The sequence below is a fragment of the Pseudorca crassidens genome, chromosome 7 (genome assembly GCF_039906515.1).
Source record: "Pseudorca crassidens isolate mPseCra1 chromosome 7, mPseCra1.hap1, whole genome shotgun sequence".
Lineage (NCBI taxonomy): Eukaryota > Metazoa > Chordata > Mammalia > Artiodactyla > Delphinidae > Pseudorca > Pseudorca crassidens.
The window spans coordinates 2,011,097-2,033,339 of record NC_090302.1 but is presented as its reverse complement, the minus strand read 5'-3'; the positions used below and the strand labels follow the sequence as shown (position 1 = coordinate 2,033,339).

The following is a 22,243-nucleotide window of genomic DNA, read 5'->3' as shown; positions in this document are numbered from 1 at the left end:
ACCCTTCGCCGACGGTCCACCTGGTGGCCGCCCGCCCTGGCCAGGCAGGCAGACAGAACGAGACACGAGGGAGGGTCCCTGCAGTCAGGGGCCCACGAGCTCCCAGGCCGCCCCACCGCGGGGACCTTAACTTTCCTCCTTCATTTGCTGACTTCGGTACTGACCCTAGTACCTCAGCCCTTCTGGCCCGACTGTTGTCTGAGATAAGCTCTGCTCTGAGCACGCAGGTGGCCATCGGCCTGCAGCCAGCCCCTGGGAGCCCACCCAGCTCTCGGGAAGCATCCAGATGGAGGGCCCCAGGCCAGGGTGCCCGTGGCCCTGTGGGCTGGTGCCTGGGGCCTTGGGGTCTGCTGCGCCCTGAGCCTTCGGAGGGCCACCCAAGCCCGGGGGACGGCTGACCACCGCGCCCCCGCTGGGGCTTCAGGAGGGGGTTCTCTGTCTAGTTGAGGCAAAACCCGTTTGTGCCCCATTCTCATCCGGAGGCTCAGGTGCTGCGTGGGCCCCCTGTGTCTTCCAAGAAGACACCCCACAGCCCCCAGATGTACCCCCAGACCCCAACAGAGGTCAGAGCAGAGTCCAGGCCTCACTGCCGGGACCCCTTCGCTCCCTGGGGGCCCCTCACGACCCGGGGAGGCTCAGAGCCCACACGCCCCGGCCCCCTGGGGTTAGGGGTGACCCCAGCGCTGACAGGCCTCTCTGAGCCCAGGTAGGTGTTAGCTCAGGTGGGACTGGACGGCCAGGGGCAGAGCCAGGTCCAGGAGCGAGAAGCTCCGGGGTTCACGGCGGGGGAGCTGCTGGGGGTCGGCCCAGCTGGGCCTGAGCAGGCGAAGCCCTGGCATCTCCGGGGTCCCTGTGCTTTTCCTCACCCCGCACCCCACGACCGCATTCACGGCAGAGCCCCCAGGCCAGCCCAAGTCCAAGCCTGGGGCTGCCGTGAACGGGGTGGCTGCCTCGCCCCCTCCCTGCGCCCAGCTGCACCCCTGCTCCCTGCCAAGGCTCCCGGGCAGGGGTGGCCGCACCCACAGGCTCCCCGGGTGGTGTGTCCTGAGCCCCCCACCGACGTGTGGACACCGAGAGGTGCCTAAGCCAGGATGTAGAACCAGAGGAGAGGCTGATCCTGGGGGGCTGCAGGGCAGTCAGTCCCCCGGGGAGGGCACCGCCATGAGGACCCCGCAGCGGCATGCATCTCGGGGGAAGGTGCTGCAGTTGCCCCCAGCGCACGGAGGAGAGTGGGGCTGTGGTCAGCGTGGACGCCCAGGGCCGGGCCGGGCCGGGCGTCTGGTCTGCGGGCTGAAGGAGGAGGGCCCGCACAGAGGCTTGTGGTGCCCGGTAGCGGGTGCGAGGGGGAGCGCAGCAGCACAGCCCTTGGTCGCTGGCCAGGAGTGCCATCACCAGCCCGCGGCCGCACCCCGGGCCCTCACCAGAGCACAGCAGGCACGGCGCAGCCGCCCCGTCCCAGGGAAGTCGGGGTCTGGGCCTCGCAGCAGAGCATACCCAGCCCTGGGCGCCACAGCCGGGCCCCCGTAAGCACGGAGCTGGGCCTGCTTCGGGCCGGGAGTGCCCGTGATCCGTGCCCCCGGGGGAGAAGCAGGGTCCAGGCCGGAGGGGAGGCCCAGCGAGGCAGGCGCCGCTCCCCCTCTCCCTGGCCACACAGAGGGGCCCGGCCCAGCCCCGGCCTCTCCGCTTCCTTGTTCTGACCGTGCGCCTGTCCCCGTGGAGCCGCCCTGGCTGTGGTCAGGGGTGCGGGATCCCCGAGAGCCTTCGGGAGCCTCCCCGCCCCCACCCGCGCCACCCGCTACCCCCACTGCCCGGCTCCGTGCTGCCCACCCTGGAGGCACGCAGCCTCCAGCGTGAGCCAACCTGGCTCGTGACCCTGCGCGGGGCTCAGGCCGTCCCCTTCCCGGGCGTGGACGCGAGGTTGGCACCAGCTGATGCCGTCAGGGTCTGCACATGTCCGTCAGCTCCCGGGTCCCAGCCTGTGCCCCGACCTGTCCCCAGGAAGCACGCCGCGCTCCGCCTGCCGCCGTGCAGGTCCCGAATGCACCGCCAGATGCGGCCCTGAACTCATCAGTTCAGAGGAGCGAGCTGCAGCCCCCCCCCCCCCCGCCCCCGGCTAGTCAGCGGGCAACTGCCCCAGCTTCGCAGAGAATCCCGCCCCTCAGTGGACCGGCTGGCGCCCTCCCAACGGGAGGGACGGTGCCGAGAGAAGGGAACGGGAGGGGCTGGGGGCAGAGGCCACCCAGGGCCTGATCCCCCTGGAGGGCCGTTCCCTTGATGCCCGTTCCTGGGTCAGGGGGTGCCTTTAGGCATCACCAAATGGAGAAACTGAGGCCGCCAGCCGTTCGTGAGCTTGGGGTCACTGCCAGACAGCGGCCAGCCCTGTCCCTGTATCTGGCCGGAGAGGCACCTGTGAGGTGACCAGGGTTTCTCCAGAATCCACAGCCACCCCGTGGGCTGGACCCCAGGCTGTCTCTGTGACGGGCAGCTCGGACCCCGTGTGTGCCCAAGGGCCCCTCTGGGAGACTGAGCCGGGCGGACTCTGGGCTGGTGCCACGGGAGCAGGTCTTGGGAAGGAAAGGACGAGTCTGAAGTGGAGGGCTGAGGAGGGGTCAGGAGTGGCCTGTATGGGGTGGGGATGCAGGGCACTGGGGGGCGGGGGAGGGAGTGAGTCTGAGGGCTGCACTAGGTGTGAGTGCGGGTGTGTAGGTGTGTGCACACGTGTCGGTGTGCACAGGTGTGCTCCATGTTCAGGGTCAGGACACCCTAAGATGTTGATGACCCAGCTGAGCGAGCCATCGGGAGACCGTGGGGGCCAGTGCCTGCTGCCCTCGTGGCCGCCCCCATGCCCGTGCAGCACGGGTGCCGAGGCCAGTGTCGGTCAGGGAGGACCGGCCCTGCTGGGTTCGCCGGGACGAGGGCTCAGGCAGAACGGCTGAAAGACCGGGAGGATTCTGCAGCTGGACCAGAGCTGCCAGCTCCTCGGGGCCCCCCCAGAGCAGAGGTGGAGGGGGGGGGCGCTGAGTGGTGACTGCGCGCTGGGCCCTGTCTCCGCAGACGAGATGAACGACCAACAGAACACCCTCTCCTATGTGCTCATCAACCCTCCACCGGACACGCGGCTGGAGCCCAACGACATTGTGTAAGTACCGGGTCCCCGGACAAGTGTAGACACCTGCCCATCTGACGCGTGGGCGTCCAGCCCAGCCTCCCAGGCGCAGGGCGACATCAGGGACCTCCCGCCCTCCCCGCAGGTATCTCATCCGCTCCGACCCCCTGGCCCACGTGGCCAGCAGCTCCCGGAGCCGGAAGAGCAGCTGCAGCAACAAGCTGGCTTCCTGCAACCCCGAGACGCGGGACGAGACGCAGTTCTGAGTGCCGTGTGGAGCCCTCCGGGCTGACCTCGTCCTGCCAGGGTCCGTGGGCCACGTGATGCATGAGTGCAGGGCCCCAACCCCCGCCTGCCGCCCAGCCCAGAGCTGCTCCCGGGACTGGACCCGGTGAGGGCTGAGGCTGCCCCGGGCACTACCAGACGCTGGTGGGAAGCCTTTTTAACCTGTTTTTACAAATCTATACAATCCCTGGCCCTTTGCACAAACGCACCGCAACTCGTGACCGGGTCTGGCCGCAGTGCAGGGACAGGAGCCAGGCTGGACCGCAGAGAACCGGGCCGGGGGCTCGCACCGGAGGAGAGCACACTGCAGCCCCTGAACTTGCCCGTTTCCACGGCCACGGCTGGTATTGATTCCTGGGCCTTGCCCACAGCTCTCAGCAAAGCCACGGGGCGGTGGGCCACCCGTCTGCCCTGTGGGTCCCCTGTGGTCTCACTTGTGAGGGTCTGGCCCAGAGTCGGGCCGCAAGGGTCTCCGGAACGGTGAGGCAGGCACGCGAAGGGAGCCTTTTCCAGAAGGAAATGGAAAGCAGGAGGGTCCGCAGCGCGGCCGAGCCCCTGGCAGGGGCGGGGCAGGGGGGCTCCGGAGAGTTGCCAGCAGCCTGGGCTCGCTAGGAGGGAGGCGGGGCTGCCGTGAGACCCCACAGCGGCCCTGGACTTTGGGGAAGAGAATCAGATGACGGCCTTTTCCTCTGGTTTCACGCTGAACTTTCGCAGCCGCGCCATCTGACCTCCTTTTACCACCAGACCTGAAGCACAATTCAGCCGCTGGGCTGCTAGCAGGCCCAGCCTCCACGCGGGACATTCCTCCTCCTGAGGGAGGGACTCAGGGCGCCGCCGCGGCTCCCGTGTGACTCCCTCTGACAGGTTTTGCACGCTCAGTGCTGGAAACTTCTATTAAACGGATGCATCCTACAGACGAGAGGATTGCTTGTAAGGCCTCCCCCTCCACGGCGTCAAGCTCGGGGCCTGGGTCTGCCCCAGCCGCCCAGTGTCAAGGGTTAGAGACACTTGCTCTGCTCCCCAACCCACTGGTCCCCACAGGGAAGCCCCTACCCCAGGGAGATACTGCTGGCCTGAACCTTCCCGAAAAGCAGGAAGCAACTCAGGTGGTGGCGGGGACGGGGTCCAGGAGGGCTCCCTGGCGAGTTGCCTGGCCCTGGAGCCCGGCCGTGCCCAGGAGGGATGTGTGCCCCTCGCCAGCACAAGGCAGCCGTGTTTGTCTTGGGGTGGGGCTCCCGCTCCTACAGAGAGTATTCCCAGAGGCTGGCAGAGGAGCCAGCGCAGCCCCCCACCCGGGGGGGGGGGCACACGGCTGCTGAGGGGGCCTGCCCTGAGCGAGGGGCACACGTGCAGCTCCTCTCCCCCCACGCTGGCCGCCTGGGGACACTCCCTCCCGCCCAGAGAGCGTCTGCATGCCCAGGGGATGGTGCAGGCTGTGGGCAGTCAGGAAGGGGGCTGACCGGGCTTGGGAGACCCCAGGGCCCATCCCAGCAGGGTCAGTGGCTCCTGGGGTCCTGCCAGCGAGCGTCCTCTCCTGCACCTGCCACCTCTCCTGGCACCCACGCTCCAACTCCCTGAGGGGAGGGGACCCTGCTTGGCCGCTGGACCAGGGGCTCCAACCAGGTGGGGCTGCAGCCCCTGGAATCCCACACGGGGAAGATGGCATCCGACAGGGCTCCTCAGGAGTTGGCTGACTAGAGTCTGGGGTGCACAGGACAGGCGGTGAGAAGTGGGGTTCATCTCCAGACTGGGCTGCACACTCATACCCACGGCTCAGTGCAGACAGAGGGCCCAGCGGAGGCTGGAGACCTGCACCCAGGCGCCCTGACCGAGCGAGGAGAGAACATTTCTCAATGTTTTGCTGAGTTTTTCAAACGTAACAAAATTAGAGGAAAACCTCTGTTTTATTTATTCCTATAGAAAGCTGGTCAGAACAATAACACCAGCAACGTGCTGGCCATTCCGGCTTGTCAAGGGCGCAGGGCCTGGGAACACCGGCTTACGGTGCCCGCTCACCCCACCCCGGAGCCGAGCGTTCACAGGCAGACGTGCGGCAGGTGCAAGTGGGCGCCCAGACTCGGGGCGGCCGCCCAGAATCTCACAAAGAAGTGCAACTGGCAGCTGGGGGACGAAAAGATACGGAACCATAGCAAATGCTTACTAAAGCCAGAGAAGGCAGGAAAAGGGAGAAACGAAGGACGGCGTGCACAGCACAGCCCTTCACCCCAAGTCCACCTGCCAAGAGAGGAAGGAGGCCCCTCCTCGAGACGGCGCCGGCCCGCCCCGCGCCCCGGGGGCCGAACACGGATGCACGTTCGGCCTCCGCAGGACCACAAGGCGGGCACCCCACGACGCTCTTGGCCCTCGTCTCGACCCCGGTCCAGCCAGTGGTCTCAGAGGTGCCTCTTTCTTTTGGGGGCAGCTGTGCGCCCTGATGAGTGGGTCTCTCAGAAGAGTCGCAGCATTTTCCTGTGAGATTGGCGAGCTATGGCTTCCTGCGTCCCAGGGTCCCCCGACAGGCATGCAGGCTGGGGTCTGCCGTCCAGGACCTTAGTCCGGCCGCCCTGAAGGCAGCCCCGCCCACCTGGGGCTTGGGGGGCTCGGCTGGGGCCTCCAGGGGCAGGGGCTGGGGGAGCACCCCCGGCATTCCAGGCCCCCAGGGGCGGCCAGATGGCCAGAGCCACCTTGTCCTCAGTGACATCCGCAGGAGCTTGGGGGCCTAGCACGGGGGTCTCAGGGAACTCACGGATGCCTAGAGCAGGCCCTCCAGGCGGGACTGTCAGAGACAGTCTGTTCCATGGCCCCGGTCACAGAGCGCAGGGCTGGGAATGACCATCAGGTCCTCCATGCCCCGGGCACCCTGCATGGGCCCCTCCAGGTACCCTCAAGGGCCTGCCTGGGGGGCCGGGGGGGGCCACGTAGCACTGACCCACACCCCCTGCAGCCCCCAGCCTGGCACGTCACTGCTGGCTCCACGAGGCCCGCTGGACCTGGAAGTGTGGTCCAGGGTGGCTGCACCTTCCTCTCTCCAGGAAGACACCCCTCCTGGCAGCCCGGCCTCCATCAGGGACCTGACTGTGGCTGAGTTCCCAGCAGGCCCGAGGCCTTGCCTGTCAGGGGCAGACGGCTTCCCTCCCAGGTCCTGAACTCAGGCCGCTGCCTGCAAGATGGAGAAGCAGCAGACCATCCGTCCTTCAGGGAGGGGCCTTGGTCAGGACTCTGCCTCGCCCTCCTCTTGGGCGCCTGGGCAGCCTCGGGGGCCGGGCAGCCAGGAGGAGGTGGTTCAGGGGCACGAGGTTTGCACTGGGGAAGCGGTGTGAGCGTGTGGAATGGGGGGGCAGAGCCCGTGTCCACCCCTGACGGTCTCGTCATGGCACTCTAAGACCCCTGCCTGGTCTGGCTGTGGGGTCCCTGTCACCCCAGGGCCTGTCCCCTCTCACGAGGACTTGGGCAGAAGGTGCAGCATCACGCCGTGGGCTGAGACCTGCCTTCCCGCCATCCCCAGGCAGGCCTGGGGCTCTGAGGCTGCAGGCTGTACCCGGTCCCGCTGTGGGCCCTGCTCTCCCACCAGGGAGGGGACCCTCAGGCTTGAGTCTCATACTTTAGGAGACTGTGGGGGGGAGCGAGGGGTGCAAGATGAGTCTTGGATCGAAAAAGCACCTCTACCCAGGACTATTCCACACCAGCCTCCCCCAAGTTCCGAGTGACTGAGGCCCAAGTTAACAACGTGGGTTCACGGTGGACCCCCATTCTGGCCCTGGTCACCTGCAGGGAGGCCACCCGGCCCCTGCAGATCCCTTCTCTGGTGGGGACCCCTGTCACCTCAGAGCGGCTCCTGGTCAGGGGGATGGCCCTGGAAGGTGTTCAGGGAACCTGGCCCCGAGGTGGGGTCCTCGAAACCAAGCACCACACTCCAGGGTCCCTCTGGGTCATGCTGGGGAGGACGGCTCACCCAGGCTGCCTTCCTGCTGCCCTGCACCGTCCCAGGGACCCGAGCCACAGCCCCCAGGACGGCAGGGGCTCCACACTCACTGGGCGTCTGCCACAGCCCGTCGTCCTGCCCATCTCGGGGCCGGCCCTTCAGGCCAGCAGCTCCAAGAGTCCGGACGGAGGGGGCCCATGGGGAGCTCAGTGCCCACCTTGGCTCTGAGGCAATCCCTGTGGCTGGTTCCCGGCTGCCCTGCTGCACAGGGGGGTTTGGGGGTCTTCCCAGGGGAACTCCTCCCCCAGGGCCTCCCCCAAGAGCTGGCGCTGAGGCTGGGTCCTCACTGAGGCTGGACGGGGCACCAAATAAGCCTTTAGAAATACCGCTTATCACACCGAAAAGAAAGTGAAGAAGTGCTGACGGGTAAGATAATATACAGAAGAGAACATAAATATGTTTTAAAAACTTACCTTCTGTGTATTATTTAGAAAAAGACAGATGACCCAGCAGGAAGGTAGGCAAACAACTTGAAGAGACATTTCACAAACGAAGAAAATCAAAAAGACCAACAAAGAGATGGAAATATGCTCTACTCATCTGTAACCAGGGAAACGCCAATTAAAAACACTAAAAGGGGGGCTTCCCTGGTGGCGTGGTGGTTGAGAGTCCGCCTGCCAATGCAGGGAACACGCGAGCCACAACTACTGAGCCCACGCACTGCTACTACTGAAGCCCGCGCACCTACAGCCGGCGCTCCGCAACGAGAACCCCGCGCACTGCAACGAAGAGTAGCCCCCGCTCGCCGCAACTAGAGAAAGCCCGTGTGCAGCAACGAAGACACAACACAGCCAAAAATAAATAGATAAATAAATAACACTAAGAGAAGGGGTTATATTCCAAACACCAACAGTAAAAAAAAAAAAAAAGGCCACGCTTTGGCATATATGCTGCTCCCATAATGAAAGAATCCTGTCTAGATTATTTAAAAATCTTCTATGAATCCGTAAGAAAAAGAACCACCCAGTTAGAGAGGCCCAATTGAAAGTGGGCAAATGACCAGGAATCTCCCAGAAAGGGAAGCGTGAATTTGCTCCGTAGACACTGAAAAAATGCCTCACCCTCACGCCAGGGGGCGCCCAGTGACACCAGAAGGACAGCCGTGGGATTCCATGTGAGCCCTCCGTGCACCCGCCGTGCCGGCCCGAGCAGAGCCCCCGCACCCCCAGACCTGCTCTGAGATCCCAGGGCTTGTGGGCTCAGTCCCGCAGGACAGACTCCCCGCCACGCCACCCCCAGTGGGACTGCACCCCGTGTGGGAGGAGGGAGGTGCAGTCCACGTGGAGGCACGAGGCCCTGCTCACCTGCTGGGGCCCAGCCCCTCCCAAGCCCAGACAACAGGGAGACGGCAGGCACCCGAGTCAGGGCTCCTTGTCCTGGGTCCCCAGAGCCAAACCCTGAATCAGCAGACGGCACCCCATGGAGTCCTCTGGGGATTTTGTGGGGGGTGGCGGCCCACCTGCAGACCCGGTGCGAGGGGTCGGCACCTGGTGACTTTGAACCTCGGGCTTAGTCACACCTCCGGGACGCCCTAAGTGACCGTAACCGGCTGTTCGGGGGGTCAGCAGTGGGCTTCACTTCCCGTGACCGCCCTGCTCGATGCACATGCTGGTCACGAGCGGGTCTGGAAACGCTTCAGTTTGCATGCTGGTCGCTGCACTTCTAACACTCACCACCTGTTCCTGTGCTTTTCTAGGACTTTCATATCTCTGCCAATAAAGATGGTTTGGGCTTTTCTTTTCCTACCTTTAAACCTCCTGTTTCCCTGTCTTATTACAACGGCTCAGACGTCCAGGTAAGCCCTGGCTACTCACTGTGACCACAGGCAAACTGGCCTCCACCCTGACTTAACAGTGAAACACTGAAAGTGTCCCCAGTTAAGTGTGGGGCTCGCTGGAGGTCTCTGGCGGGTATCATCAAATTACGAGACTTCTAACGGCAACGTTTCTCATCGTGAATGATACATGTTGAACGTCATCAACTTTTTTTTACGTGTGGTTTCCCTGTTACACCCAACGTAAATTACACTTTCTCACGTGGAACCTTTATTCCCATTTAAACACTGCTGAGCATAATGTCTGCGTCTGGGTTCATCTTAGTATTTTATATTCACCAGCAGGAACTGGGCCATGATTTCCGGTCCCTGTGTCTCTGGCCAGGCTTTGATGCAGAGAAACCTATGCGTCACTCTACTGTGTGTCCGCGCACAGCACCCCTACCTGAGCCTCCTCGCGCCTGAGACGTGCCCTCTGCCCCGCCCCCAGACACACCTGAGCATCTCTGAGGGCGTCTCCTGGTCAAGGACGCGGCACAGTCTGCGTGGCAGCACTTCCCCTCCTTGGTGGTACAAAATAGTGGTACATCTTAAAAGTAAGGACGTCTTAGACCAGCAAACACGGGTCCTTCCAGTCGCCCGTCTCAGAGGCTCCACGAGGACAGGGCACCCAGGGGCCGCTTGCTGACGCCACCCGCCCCGCGTGTGTGTGACGTCCGAGTCTGCGGATGCCCGGGAGGGTCTGGAAGCGTGGACAGCGGCGACCCCCTGGGCACTGGCACCGGGGGTGGGCAGCCTGCAGCTTCCCCTGGTGTGATTCTCAACTGTTTACCGCATTTGATGCTTTCAAGGAGTACGTTATTTTATAAATAAAGTAACATGAAACAGAATTGTCCGGAAAGCGGGGCTTTTTTGTTCATTTGATCCATTTCTAGTCCAAGGAAAGCTCTCCAAGTAAGGAGCACTACCCGGTGTTTCCTCAAGGGCGGCGCCTTTGGGCAGAGTGGGTTCCGGGCAGCGGGAGGCCTGGCAGGGGCGGGGGGGGGGGGGCTGCCCGCCCTGCGTGAAACCCCCCTTGCCCCGCCCCAAGTTCCAGGGCGAGGCCTTCCCCTTGTACCTAGTTCTACGCAGCTGAGGTACCACCTCCCCGGGGCTTCTAGAACGAGGTCTGCAGCACCAGTGTTTACGTGAGGGCCTGGGCGCTCAGAAAGCCAGACCAGACGCCCCGGTCCCGGCACCCAGATCACTCGTAGGTCTGTCTCTAACATGGTCCTGCCCGACTTCAGGGTGGCCGCCCACTCCTGCCCTTCCCATGGGACCACACCTGGCACCAGACGGTGAGCAGGGCTCCAGGTGAGATGGGCCCCGCCCCGTTCCCCAGTCCACGTGTGACCGGGCAGTGGCCTCCACATCCCCACGTCACTGGGCTCTTGGCCCCACCCTACACCCCATGGGTCCCCGGGATTTGTGACGCAAACGTCCCGCGAGATCATTCCACATCCAGGTGCAAGAGCAAGGGCTTGGCTTCCCGCAGCCCCAACCCGGCAGCAAGTTTAACCAACTTTCACCAAATGTCCAGCTGGTGCTGGCAACATGGCCCGAGGGCCGAGAACAAATAAAGGGAGACGCCCCCGCTGCCCCCAAGAAGCCCCGTGCCCGCCCCACGTGCCCTCACCTGGCCGGTCATCTCCCCCCTGACCCTCCCAAAGCAGCCACGTCGTCCTAAGCAGGTGACACCTGATGCCTGAGCCCCGTGGATCCCGCCCGGGAGGGCTGCCCCTCTGGCGCAGCAAGCAGTCCTTGGGTGAGGAATCTTCGCACCCACAGGACACAGGGCGCTCGCGAGCTGAACAGGAGGCTGACGTGAAGAAACACACACAAAGATAACAGCGCGTTTTCCGCCCCGCACACAGTGGCTTTTGCAACGATGCTTCTGCAGCTGATCGACTCCTACTGGCAGTTCCATGCCTACTACGAAAACCGCACAAAGTAACCATTAATAAATATACTTTAGAAGCAAAAAACTCTAGGGAGAACTTTGGTGACAAATACTGAGAACCACTCATTTAAAAAATGAGAATAAACACTTTGCCAAATTTTATCAAGCTCTGTACTTGGGATCCGTTTGCTTTTCTGTAGGTACGTTCTACTTCAATTGAAAAAAAAGAACAAGGGTTGTATTGTGATGAAAACAACTCACCACCTAGAATTAAAAGGGCAAAAAACCAAATTGTTTCTTGCACAAATGGAGACTAGAGAGGTTTATCAGTTCAACTGAAAATAACTGCTTTAAAAAAAAAACCAAACACACACTTTAAATTCAAGTCCTGAGGCTTCAGCCTCTGCCTGGCGGTGCTGCTGACGCCTTCTGTATGCTCAGAAACTCCCATCACAGGATCCTGACCTGGATGAGCAAAGAGCACGCATGGTCCAAGGCCATCCGAGCCCCCGTCTCAACGCCTGGTCCTTGGAGCTGCAGGCTTGTCAATTTAACCCATCCCATCATTACAGCATCTCAAACTGTAAACGGGGAGCGTGTGCGCAGCCGAGGCCCAGAGTAATGGTACCTCAGGAGTTCCAGACAATCAGTCACCCAGTGGAAACACAGGCCCAGAGACGTGACTCCAAGGCCAAGATTGCTAGCTTCTGACCTTCGTAATAGCACCAGCCTAGACTTCACTTTTATGGGAAAGTCGGTTTTTATGCTGTTGCTATTTCTTTGCACCGGCGGCGACCCCAAATTCTCATTGCCAAGAAAGGGTTCCCGTGAAACAAATCCTTCACAGATTACATCCGGGCTTGACGACGTGGAGCTCAGGCTATAATTTTTACTACTCTTTGTTCAATTATTAATTCCCACTGTAAGTGGCTTTTCCTTGCTATTTAGGAAATCACGTGGATACGGTAACTCGCTCTTTCTAAAGAACAGAGAACAACGCAAGGAGTGGAGATCACCCCCTCCTAGATGAGCACAGGGAAGGGTAGGGAGACAGAGGGGCCCCGCTTCTTCCCAGGGCAAGTTCTGCCCCCGAGATCTCGAACGGTCCCCACAGCTCGGGCCTTCGCATGGAGATGCAGTCAGGGACAGCCCGGAGAAGGCTCCAGACCGCGGCAAGGCACCCCCAACCCCTGCAAGAGACGGCCAGGCGGGATGCCACCCGGACGCGTTCTGCTCCCCGCCAACGCTGGCGGACTTGGCCGTGACCTTGACGCAGAAGCGCAGCCCATCCTCCCCGCACGCAGAGCCCCCACCAGAAACGAGGGCCACAGACTGGGAGGGGGCTGCCTAAAGCCGCTCGCTCCCGCTTCTCAAAGGCCAAACCGCGTTTTACAGAGTAGGTCAGCATCAATCAGGAAAGGCTGTCCAAGTTCATCTTAACAGGAAATTTCATTTCAGGGACTTCCCTCCCCAAGTAAGAACTACAGTTTCAAAAAAATAAAAGTATACCCCAGGGGCTTCCCTGGCGGTCCAGTGGTTAGGATTCCACGCCTCCACTGCAGGGGGCGCGTGCTCGATCTCTGGTCGGGGAACTAAGACCCCACAAGCTGTGCAGTGCAGCCAAAAATAAATAATAAGCAAAAGGAGAGAACACACACACGCGAAGTATAACCGAGACATAACTTCGGAATTATTCCATTTTGCAGTTTGCCAGAGCGAAGAACACAGTTTGGGTCCAAACAGCCTGATCAGACACTGCCCTGCTGTGACGTGCAACGTCAGAGGACACATGGGAAAGACGGTCCGTCCGCCTCTGGCGTGTGCGAGCGTCCACACCCCCCCCGCCACGTACGCACACTCACGCACACGTGTGTGGGGATAAGTTAATACATCTGCACATAGATTTGTAACTATGGGGCTCCCTCACCGCAGTTTTATTTGGGCTCCTGGGATCCCAGCTCACCAGCAAGGACTCATACCTGAACCTCGTCACGTGCTCAGCCATGCACGCAACACTTTCTTCACCAAGTTAAATTCTAAATGGGTAGACAGGCGGCTGGTCAGAATGCCGAGGAGCAAGGAAAGACGTACAGCCCTCCACCGTAAGAACAACAGGGAGCCCTACGAGGCAATGAACGACTTCACCACCACCAAAGCCAGAGAGGACTGAAACTCTCCACCACGGAAGGGAATCCTGCGTCTGAAACTTCCTGCGCCGCACAGGGGGCCCGCGGGGAGCGTCCGTCCCCACGTCCCGAGCACTGGTCCCCTCACTGGCTTAACGAAGGGCACAGAGCACCACATGCAAACAACCTTCGCAACGCCCCACAGGTTGACTGACTGTATCAGAAAACCCAGAGTTCACCCAGAACTTTGGTAGGAACGAGCTTTCCAGCACTGGGCCGGGAGCGCCTCTACATCTTCACTGAAAACCATCAAATTCCGCTGACTTCAACAGGACTGTTATAAAATGACGGAGAAGTTGTCACACGTCTTGTCCGCATAAAGGAAGAAGTTGTAAAGCGTCCCTTCTCTAGAAGGATGTGATTCTCTAATAAAAGGGACGTTAGTCAACTGGAAACCACAGGAAATTTCTCTACAGCAAGGAGCCGGGGACACTGACCGAGAAACAAGTCACGACAACCTCACGCAAACGTGACCATAGAAAGCAAATTAGGTAATTACTTTATTACATCTTAGTGCTTTCTTAAAATAAATATAGTAATATAATATACAACATACAGTGAGAAATAAAGCACACGTGTGAACGGCATAGTAACAGGAAAGTTCACTCAGGACTGTTTAATACTCAGCACTGGAGAAACCGCACAGCTTCGTTACCTATTTACAGACAGAGCTGCTGGCTACCTATATATACAAACCCGACCGGGAGCGGGCAAGGCCCTGCCGCTTCTGTACCACGTTCCCTCCATCCTCATGGACACAGTCCGCTCACCTTTTCGTCTAAAATTACCAGTATACTTTGTCTTAACTGTTTCTCTCCACTGATCTTCAGTTTCTTTCTGCAGTTTGAGATAGATTCAAGTAACACTCCCAAGAAAATATGTGCAAAACTAACATGGGACTCCAGAATCTTCCGGCAGTCGGGTCAGCTGGTCAGTTGCACAGGTGTCGGCAGACTTCCGGTGCCGTGCGGAGGCCGGGCAGGAACGTCTGGTCCGGAGAAGCCCTAGTGACTGTCAGGGCCGCCGTGGAGAGAACCTGGAGCATTCCGCTGACTTGGAGCTCCGAGACGGCCGCAGATAACCCCTTTAATTGTCTTTAAGCAGGCGACACAACGAGATGCTCTATCTAACCCGAGAACCGCACGCTTCCTGCTCCTCCAGAAGCAAGAATCAGGACGGGTGAGTGACGACGTGATAAAAACACTAAAAGAACCGTCCGCGTAAGTGCATCGCCTTTTAAGAGAAACATGCTCAGAGTGAAAAAGATTCTACTTTACCAAAATCTGTCTTTATTAAAGTGAACAAATCGGGAGCACACCATCCCAAACGTAATGAACGCGGGCTGTAATCGGCTCAGCTTTTCCTATTTTCAACTAGGCAGGCACCAGCGAGAGTACCATTCACCATCCTCGTGATCGCGTGTCGGCGAGAACCCCTCCGTACTTGTAAACGTTATTTTAGCAGAAGACAGACTTTGCAGATTTCAGTGCTTTTAGTGAACTGGTATTTTCAGTAAACTTTTTCTGAGCAGCAAGGAACAAGAATTTTTTTCAGAAATCTTAGAATTGGATATAAACGTTGGCAGTAGACACAATCAATAAATATACAGTTTCTCAAATGAAAACGACTTCCCCAACACGAGCTCCTTCCCTACAGACATTCAAAAACGCTGACCCAAGATCGAGGCTCAGTCCTATCATCTCGCGAGATTACAGCTGGCCAGCAAGACGGCTGTCAGGTCATGTGCAAAAGGGGGTGAGGTGAGAGGCAAGAAAGCAAAGGAAATCACTTTTAATTTACACCGAAGGAGAACTTCAAGTAAAAGGAATCCGCTGCCCGGAGCTCCTGGGCACGCGCCCCTCGTCTGGGAGCCTCCGCGTAGCAGTGACCACAGCAGCCGCGAGCTGCTGGAAACGGAGCTGAGTCCTCACTCCAGCTCCACCTGCCGTCCTGTGTGCTGGGACCTAAGGGAGGGTTTTCTCGTGTTGTCTAGAAGTCTCTTTGAAAAAGGTCTGTGATTCTGCACACTTCGTACCCAAAAGGATGAAAATAATAAATATCGACCTGGCCGGCGCGTCCTCAGACTCCTGCCGCACCAGGGTCATTTACGAGTCTGCGTCTTCTTTGGCACCGAGGGCCGCTTGGGCTGCCACAAGTGGTTATGAATGGTGAGCGCGTCCACGCTGACGGACATGGTTTTGGCCGGGATCAGGTTAAACTGTTTTCGGTCTGAGCTGTATTTATACAGTTTGTCGATCATCTTCTTGGTGATGCTCTTTGGCCCCGTGCCAGTTAGTTTGTAGATTTCTTCAGTGTCAGGATAGTAGCAATAAAGTGCCCTGAACTGGCAGCCAGCATCACGAAACAGTATGATGTAGTGATTCGCGTCACACTTCTCCAGCTCCTGTGTGGAGGGAGTGAAGGAGAAGAGACAGGGAACGTGAGTCCCTCCCGCAGTCACACCGCAGCATCCACCGTCCTGACCAGGAGGCCCGCGGCCAGCTAACCGCCCACCCCGGGGCAAGCTTTCTAGGACACAAAGCTATGGGCTATCCGTTCAGTGGAGCACCAACTACCACTGAGATATTTTACTTCAGTCCAGGTATCCAAGGAAAAAAATGCTTTTAACATTAAGTGAAAAATCACATGAAAAGACGCTGGACATCATTAGCCATCAGGGAAATGCCAATCGAAACCACAGTGGGGGGCTTCCCTGGCGGTGCAGTGGTTAAGAATCCGCCTGCCAATGCAGGGGACACGGGTTTCAGCCCTGGTCCGGGAAGATCCCACATGCCTTGGAGCGACCAAGCCCGTGCGCCACAACTACTGAGCCTGCGCTCTAGAGCCCGCGAGCCACAACTGCTGAAGCCCACGCGCCTAGAGTCCGTGCTCCGCAACAAAGAGAAGCCACCGCAATGAGAAGCCTGCGCACCACAACGAAGAGTAGCCCCCGCTCGCCGCAACTAGAGAAAGCCCGCGTGCAGCAACGAAGACCCAATGCAGCCAAAAATAAGTAAATAAAATAAATTTTAAAAAAAGACAAAGTTCCATTTAAAAAAAAAACAAACCACAATGGGGGGTACTTCCCTGGTGGCGCAGTGGCTAAGACTCTGCACTCCCAATGCAAGGGGCCTGGGTTTGATCCCTGGTCAGGGAGAGAACTAGATCCCACATGCATGCAGCACCTAAGAGTCCACATGCCGCAACTAAGACCCAGCACAACTAAACACATAAATATTAAAAAAAAAAAAAAAAGCCACAAGGGGGTAGCACCTCATGCCCACTAAGCTAGAGTCAGCGCAGGTGCTGGTGCGGAGAAGCAAGCGCTCATTTTCCGCGGGTGGAGGGGAGGCGACACAGCCTCTGTGTCGGCCAGTCAGTCGGCCAGTGGTTCAAAACGTCACACAGAGTTACCACGCGACCCAGCAACTCTTCTCTCAGTTAGACACCCGAGAGAAGTTGAAACACGCACGCACGTAAAACCTGCGCACAAACGCTTCCAGCCGCGTTACTCGTAACGGCCCAAAGTAGAAACAATCCAAACGTCCATCAGCAGGTGAAAGGATAAACAAAATGGTCCAGACGCACAACGGGAAGCTGTTCAGTCACAAAAAGGAACAAAGCGCCACCACACTCGCTACAACTCGGAGGAACCTCGGTAATATCGCGCCGAGCGGAAGAAGCCGCCCCGAGAGGCCACCTCAGGCGTGAGTCCCTTCACGGGACGTGTCCAGAAGAGGCGAACACACAGAGCGGACCGCAGACCTGTGGGGCCGGGCGCCGGGGGCGAGCGCGGGGAGCGGCCTCGGTACAGGACCCTTCTGCGGGGGGCAGCTTCTGGGATTAACTGGTGACGGCCGCCGCCTGGGGACAGACTGAGCAGCCCTGAACTAGCACTGAAGGGGGGACCTCACGCTGCGTGAGCGATCTCTCGATAACGCTGCCGCAAAAGAACCTGAGGCAGGCACGACCGTCAGTGCTTGTTACAGCGTCTGCCGTACCGTGTGCTCAACTCTAAGAAATCACTAACACAAAAACATTTTAAAACAGATTCTCCTCGTGCTTGAAAATGTCTAGTTTCGTTTTCTACCCCTGCAGCTCTCTGAGCATGGGCCAGGGTTCCTGACACCCTCTCCGGGTCTCTGCTTACTACGTTATCTGCCTCTTCACCCGCCCCTCAGGGTACAATGCCATTGTCCAGCGGCCACGGGACACGTGGTCTGTAACAGATAGACTCGGAAGCGGGTCACACCCAGCTGTCTTCTGCGTAGCCAGGAGCTAAAAAGATTCGTATGATGTAAAACAATGCCACTCTTCTCACTGTTTTTGTTTTAGAAAACTAATTTTTCACAAATAGATACTATTTTTTTCAGAATCTAACAGGCTTGTTGTTTTTTAAAATAAACAAATATATTTATAAAATTAAGAAGAAAAAGCAAAATTTAAAGCTGCAAGTATAATACTGATTTCAATGACATAAAAACCGTTCAAACGTGAACAGAACTAGAGACGCAAAGACACATCCAGGCCCCCGGGCCCCACCCTCCGCAGGCTCACCACGGCCCCGCCTCCACCCTCTCGCACCCGTCCCTGCCGGCAGCCGCTCAGGAGGCCGTGGCTCACGGCTGTCCTCTGCCCACAGCTGCATTCACCCCCTCACCCAAGGCAAAGCCAGGTCCCCTTCGGCCCACAGAGGCCCGACTGGAGCTGCCTCGTGACCTCTGACCCCCAGCTCCCCGCTCCAGCCCCAACCAGGGGATCAGTCCCACCTGGAGCCCGTGCGCCTCCCTAGATCTGCGGGGCACCCTCCCCGCTCCAGGCCTCTGCTCAAATGACACCTTCGAGTAAGACCCACTGACCGACCAGCCTACTGACCACTGCAGCCACCCTCGGGCCCGCGTCCTGCTCCCCTTTCACTCTTTCCAGACCGCGGCCAGAATCAGCACCACCCACTTTTGTAAACAGGTTTTTGGGGACCGAGCCGCCCTCTGGTCAGTCTGTGGCTGTCCTCACGCTGTGACAGCACAGACGGGCAGACCCGCCGGCCTCCAGAGTTTCTCGTGCGACTGCTCTGTCGCGGGGCCGCCTCGTGCCTGGGACCGTCAGCTCCACAGCCAGGCCTTCGCGTCTGTCTGCTCCTGGACCAGCCCAGAGGCTGGAGCAGCTCGGTGACACGTGAGTGGAGAGGAGCCCCGCGCCCCACACGCTGCCCCTAGCCGGGGCGTCAGTGAGGTCACGGCACGCAGTCCTGACCTGGACCCTCCTTCCACATCTTCTACCGGCTGAGGCCACCACCACTCACCGTTAGTGACCGAGGGCTGCCGCCCCCGGGGAGCAAACAAGTCAACCCAACAGGACAGAAACGACCAGCATTTTGCCCCGAACTCCCACTTCTCCAGCTCAGAGCTGGGGTCCCTCCTGTCTCCACCCGACACCACCTCCGACCCCCCCCCGCAGACACCCTGCCCTCAACACCTCAAACTAACTCAAGAAATCTCACCCACTGCCACTGCCCCGCCCCAGAGGGCCTGCCCTGGACCCCCAGCCCTGACCCCAGTGCAGCCCCCTCCGTCTCGCTGGTCTGAATCCCGCTCTTCCGCGGGGCCGTCCCAACCGCGAGGGCCTGGGACACGAGTGTCCTGCGTGTCCTCACACACGAGTCACACACGTGCAGGACAGCAGCCTCACGTGTCAACAATCGGGATGCTCTCCTCTAGAAAGAGCCCTCATTTATAAACACCCTTATCCTACATAAAAAACGGGGGGTGAAATTCGATACTTGCCTCTAATATCGAATTCTTGTGCGGTTCGTTCACCTTTCCGGCCAGACAGCAATGGGATATGGCGTTGTGAATAATCGGCTTGTTGGATTTGCTGCTAGGCTCCTTAAACAGCTTGGGACCTACGAAAAGCAGGCCAAGATTTGCAAAATTAATATTCACAGCACACACACACACACACACACACACACACGCAAGAAAGGCGGCAATTCTGTAGAACCAAGCAGCGGGCAGGCTGAATTAGGGATGTTCGTAATTTTTTGAAAATGGGAAGAGCCACTTCAAATCTGTGACAGAATTCTAAGTTACAGATTTTAAATAAACTAAGGAAAAGACTACAGTAAGTAATAATTTATTCCCTTTCCAATTTTGGTTTCTTTGATTAAAAACAAAAAGAAACCAAGAAAGAGTAATTTTTAAAAGCCTATGGTTCCAAAGTGCCCAGGACGCCACAGTGAGCCGTGGGCTGTGCAGACATAAGGGCGCGTCACCCACTGCGCCCGGGCCCCGCCCCCCCACCAGGCCCCGCCCGTGTGCCCGCGCCCCACAGAGAGCGAGGCCGTCACCTGTGTACTCGGCCACCGACGCAAGGGAGGACGCGGCGGACGCCGTCTCCCAGTCTCTGTCGGTGCTCCGGCTGGGGTTGCGGCTCAGGATGGGCAAGGCTTCCAGGGACTCGACTCTGCTGGGGAAGAGGACGGGGGCGGGGCTGGGAGGGCGGCGGGCACGCCTCCTCTCGCCCGCAACTGGCACCGGCTGGAGGGATCCTGCCCCGAAACGGGCCAGGCTGCACCATCGGCACACGAAGGGCCATCGGCCGCGGCAGGAGGCTGGCGGCAACAGTGGGGAGCGCAGCCGGTGCGCTCCCTGGAGAACACGATGACAGACTCGGGGCAAGACACCAAGACCCCGCCCACCTCGGGCACCAGAATGACCTCATCAGGGAAGGTTCGCCCTCACGCTCAGCCCTGCTGGCGTGGGAACCAGAGGACCCGGTTTGGGCCATCTGCACCGCTGCCAGACAAGGGACGGGACCCCGGGAAGGAAGGACGGGCAGAGGGCCGAGTCCAAAACCCCGGCAGGTCTCAAACGACTGACTCTCCAATCCCTGGCAGGCCTGAGCCGCGTCCCTGCAGGGCCGTCTCCGCTGAGCGGGACATAGACGCTCATGCACGAGAGGCAGGTGCGGGCGCCGTCTGAGTCCAACCCCAGTACCCGACCGCCTGGACAGAATTCCAACCAGAATCCAGAATCCCCGGGAGGTGTCCTCCACAAAGCCCCGGCGACAAGAAGCCACCAGACGTGCGGAGAGGATGAAGGACAGGAGGGGACCCTGCCTACCAGGAGGCCAAGCCCACCCGTGCAGGTGGCCGCTGAGGCCCGTGGGCAGACGTTCAGTGCCAGCGACAGGGTCCCCAGGCCTCCGCCCAAATTACTCCTTAATCACAAAGGGAAATTCTCCAGCACCCGTGGGAAAACAGCACCTTAACCCAAGTCAAAGTGACACACATAACAGGCTGCGCTGAGAAAGACACGTCCTCCTCTCTGGGGTGTTCCCGCCAAACGTGCACAGCCTGGACCTAATCCTGGGAAACCCACTGGGGGACGGGCAACAAAATAACCGGCCCGCACTCAGCAGAAGCGTCAAGGCCCGGGAGGACAAAGGAGGGCGACGGCCTGCTCTGGACAGAAGGGACACAGTGACTCAGGGCGGCCGCGGCCCCGCACGGGCCTGGGCTCTCAAGGACACTCTGCCAATCGGCCACGGCGGGCGTGGACTGGGGACCTAATGGCAGTGCTGGTTTGATGACTGTGGTGACACAAGCCCACGTCCTTGTTCAGAGAACGTGCGCTCCAAAGCGTTTAAGGATAGAGAGGATGCCACCAACTTACTCGTAAACGATAAAAACGAACACGCGCGCAGGGCCGGGAGGACCAGGGGACAGAGGACAAAAACGTCGAAACGTTTCGCTAATCGGTGAACCTCGGTGAAGGGCAGCTAGGTCCTGTGACATTACTGCCACGGCTCTGGACGTCTGAAACTGCACCAACATCACAGCGACAGAACCACTGCCCACATGGCGTCCCGCCGCACGGCCCCCGGCCCCTTACCGCTGGGAAGGCGTGCCCCCCGAATGCACGCTCTCGGGCTCTGTGGTCGCTGCAGAGGCCAAGGACAGGCTGGAGCCCGACTGGGCCCGGCTCAGGTCATCCGCTGCCAGAGACAAGACAAGACAAGCTTTCATGACACGCGTGTTTGGCCCGCCAGCCACTGACCTGTGCAGCAGGAGAAAGAGCTGGGGGCCCGATGCCAGCGGGACGCGGGGCCCCAGGCTGGGACCCTCCCCGCGCGCACGGCTCCCACCACCTGAGGACCCAGCGCTCAGTCCCAACCTTCCCTTCTGTGAAACGGGAGAGCCCCCTGCAGCCCAGCCTCGCGGCTTCGGGAGAACTACAGTGGCTCAGGGCCGCGAAGGGGGAGGGCCCCGCGCCGCGCGCTCACGTGGGGGGGTGCTCTTGGGTCCCAAATCGCTGCCGGGCTCCTCCCGGTGCACGGACTTGGGCCGCGGCTTCCTGGGCCTGGACTTGGGTTTCCCCAGGCCCTGCTCCTCCAGAATCTGCTGCTGCTTCCGCCGCAGGTACTCCTGCTTGATGAGCTCCCGCCGCGCCTTCTCCTCCTCCTTGCGGATCCGATCTTCCTCCGCTTTACGCCTGCGGGAAGGAGCGGCCAGGACGCCCTGGTCACACCAGCGCCGCGCCGCGGGAGGGGACAACAGACAGGGCCACGCCGACCGCGTGCGGCGCCCGCCGGGCACCCGGGCCACCTACCGTGCCTCGTCTCTCCTGAGCTCGACCTCCACCTCCAGCTGCTGCCTCCGCATGCGGGCCTCCTCGGCTTTGCGCTGCTGCTTCAGAAGGAAGGCCGCCCGCTTCCTGGCGAGCTCGTCATCCGCCTTCTGTTCGTCCTGCAGGGCAGACGCCACCTACAGCGGGGCCGGGCACGACCCCTGAGGGTCCCCAGCACTGCCGCCCCCGGCCCTCCACGCACCCCAGGAACATGAAACGCTTCCTACTCCTCGTAACTGATGGGTGAGCGTCTCTCTATAGACACGCTAAGATACAAACGGGAGTCAAACCGCGCCCTTGGAGAAGCATTTAGTCTGCTGGCACTGAACTCCGTTCGCCTTAAA

General features: G+C 59.8%; 2 protein-coding genes across 19 annotated transcripts in view; one reads left to right on the top strand and one right to left on the bottom strand.

Moving 5' to 3' along the window:
• Positions 1-4,303, top strand: part of KCNT1 (potassium sodium-activated channel subfamily T member 1) — a 70,208-nt gene extending 65,905 nt beyond the window's left edge. For all 10 annotated transcript variants that reach the window (XM_067742698.1, XM_067742697.1, XM_067742695.1 and 7 more), the window contains 2 exons: positions 3,055-3,139; positions 3,252-4,303. In XM_067742698.1, the coding sequence (XP_067598799.1) occupies positions 3,055-3,139; positions 3,252-3,372 (206 nt within the window). In that variant the 3' untranslated portion in view covers positions 3,373-4,303. The remainder of the gene's footprint in view (positions 1-3,054; positions 3,140-3,251) is intronic.
• Positions 4,304-13,742: 9,439 nt separating this feature from the next.
• Positions 13,743-22,243, bottom strand: part of CAMSAP1 (calmodulin regulated spectrin associated protein 1) — a 54,408-nt gene continuing 45,907 nt past the window's right edge. For 4 of the 9 annotated variants that reach the window (XM_067742682.1, XM_067742686.1, XM_067742689.1 and 1 more), the window contains 6 exons: positions 21,882-22,036; positions 21,556-21,764; positions 21,165-21,267; positions 19,619-19,737; positions 19,056-19,174; positions 13,743-15,676 (listed from right to left, as the gene is read on the bottom strand). In XM_067742682.1, the coding sequence (XP_067598783.1) occupies positions 15,374-15,676; positions 19,056-19,174; positions 19,619-19,737; positions 21,165-21,267; positions 21,556-21,764; positions 21,882-22,036 (1,008 nt within the window). In that variant the 3' untranslated portion in view covers positions 13,743-15,373. The remainder of the gene's footprint in view (positions 15,677-19,055; positions 19,175-19,618; positions 19,738-21,164; positions 21,268-21,555; positions 21,765-21,881; positions 22,037-22,243) is intronic. The other 5 variants (XM_067742684.1, XM_067742687.1, XM_067742685.1 and 2 more) reach the window with 3 other exon arrangements.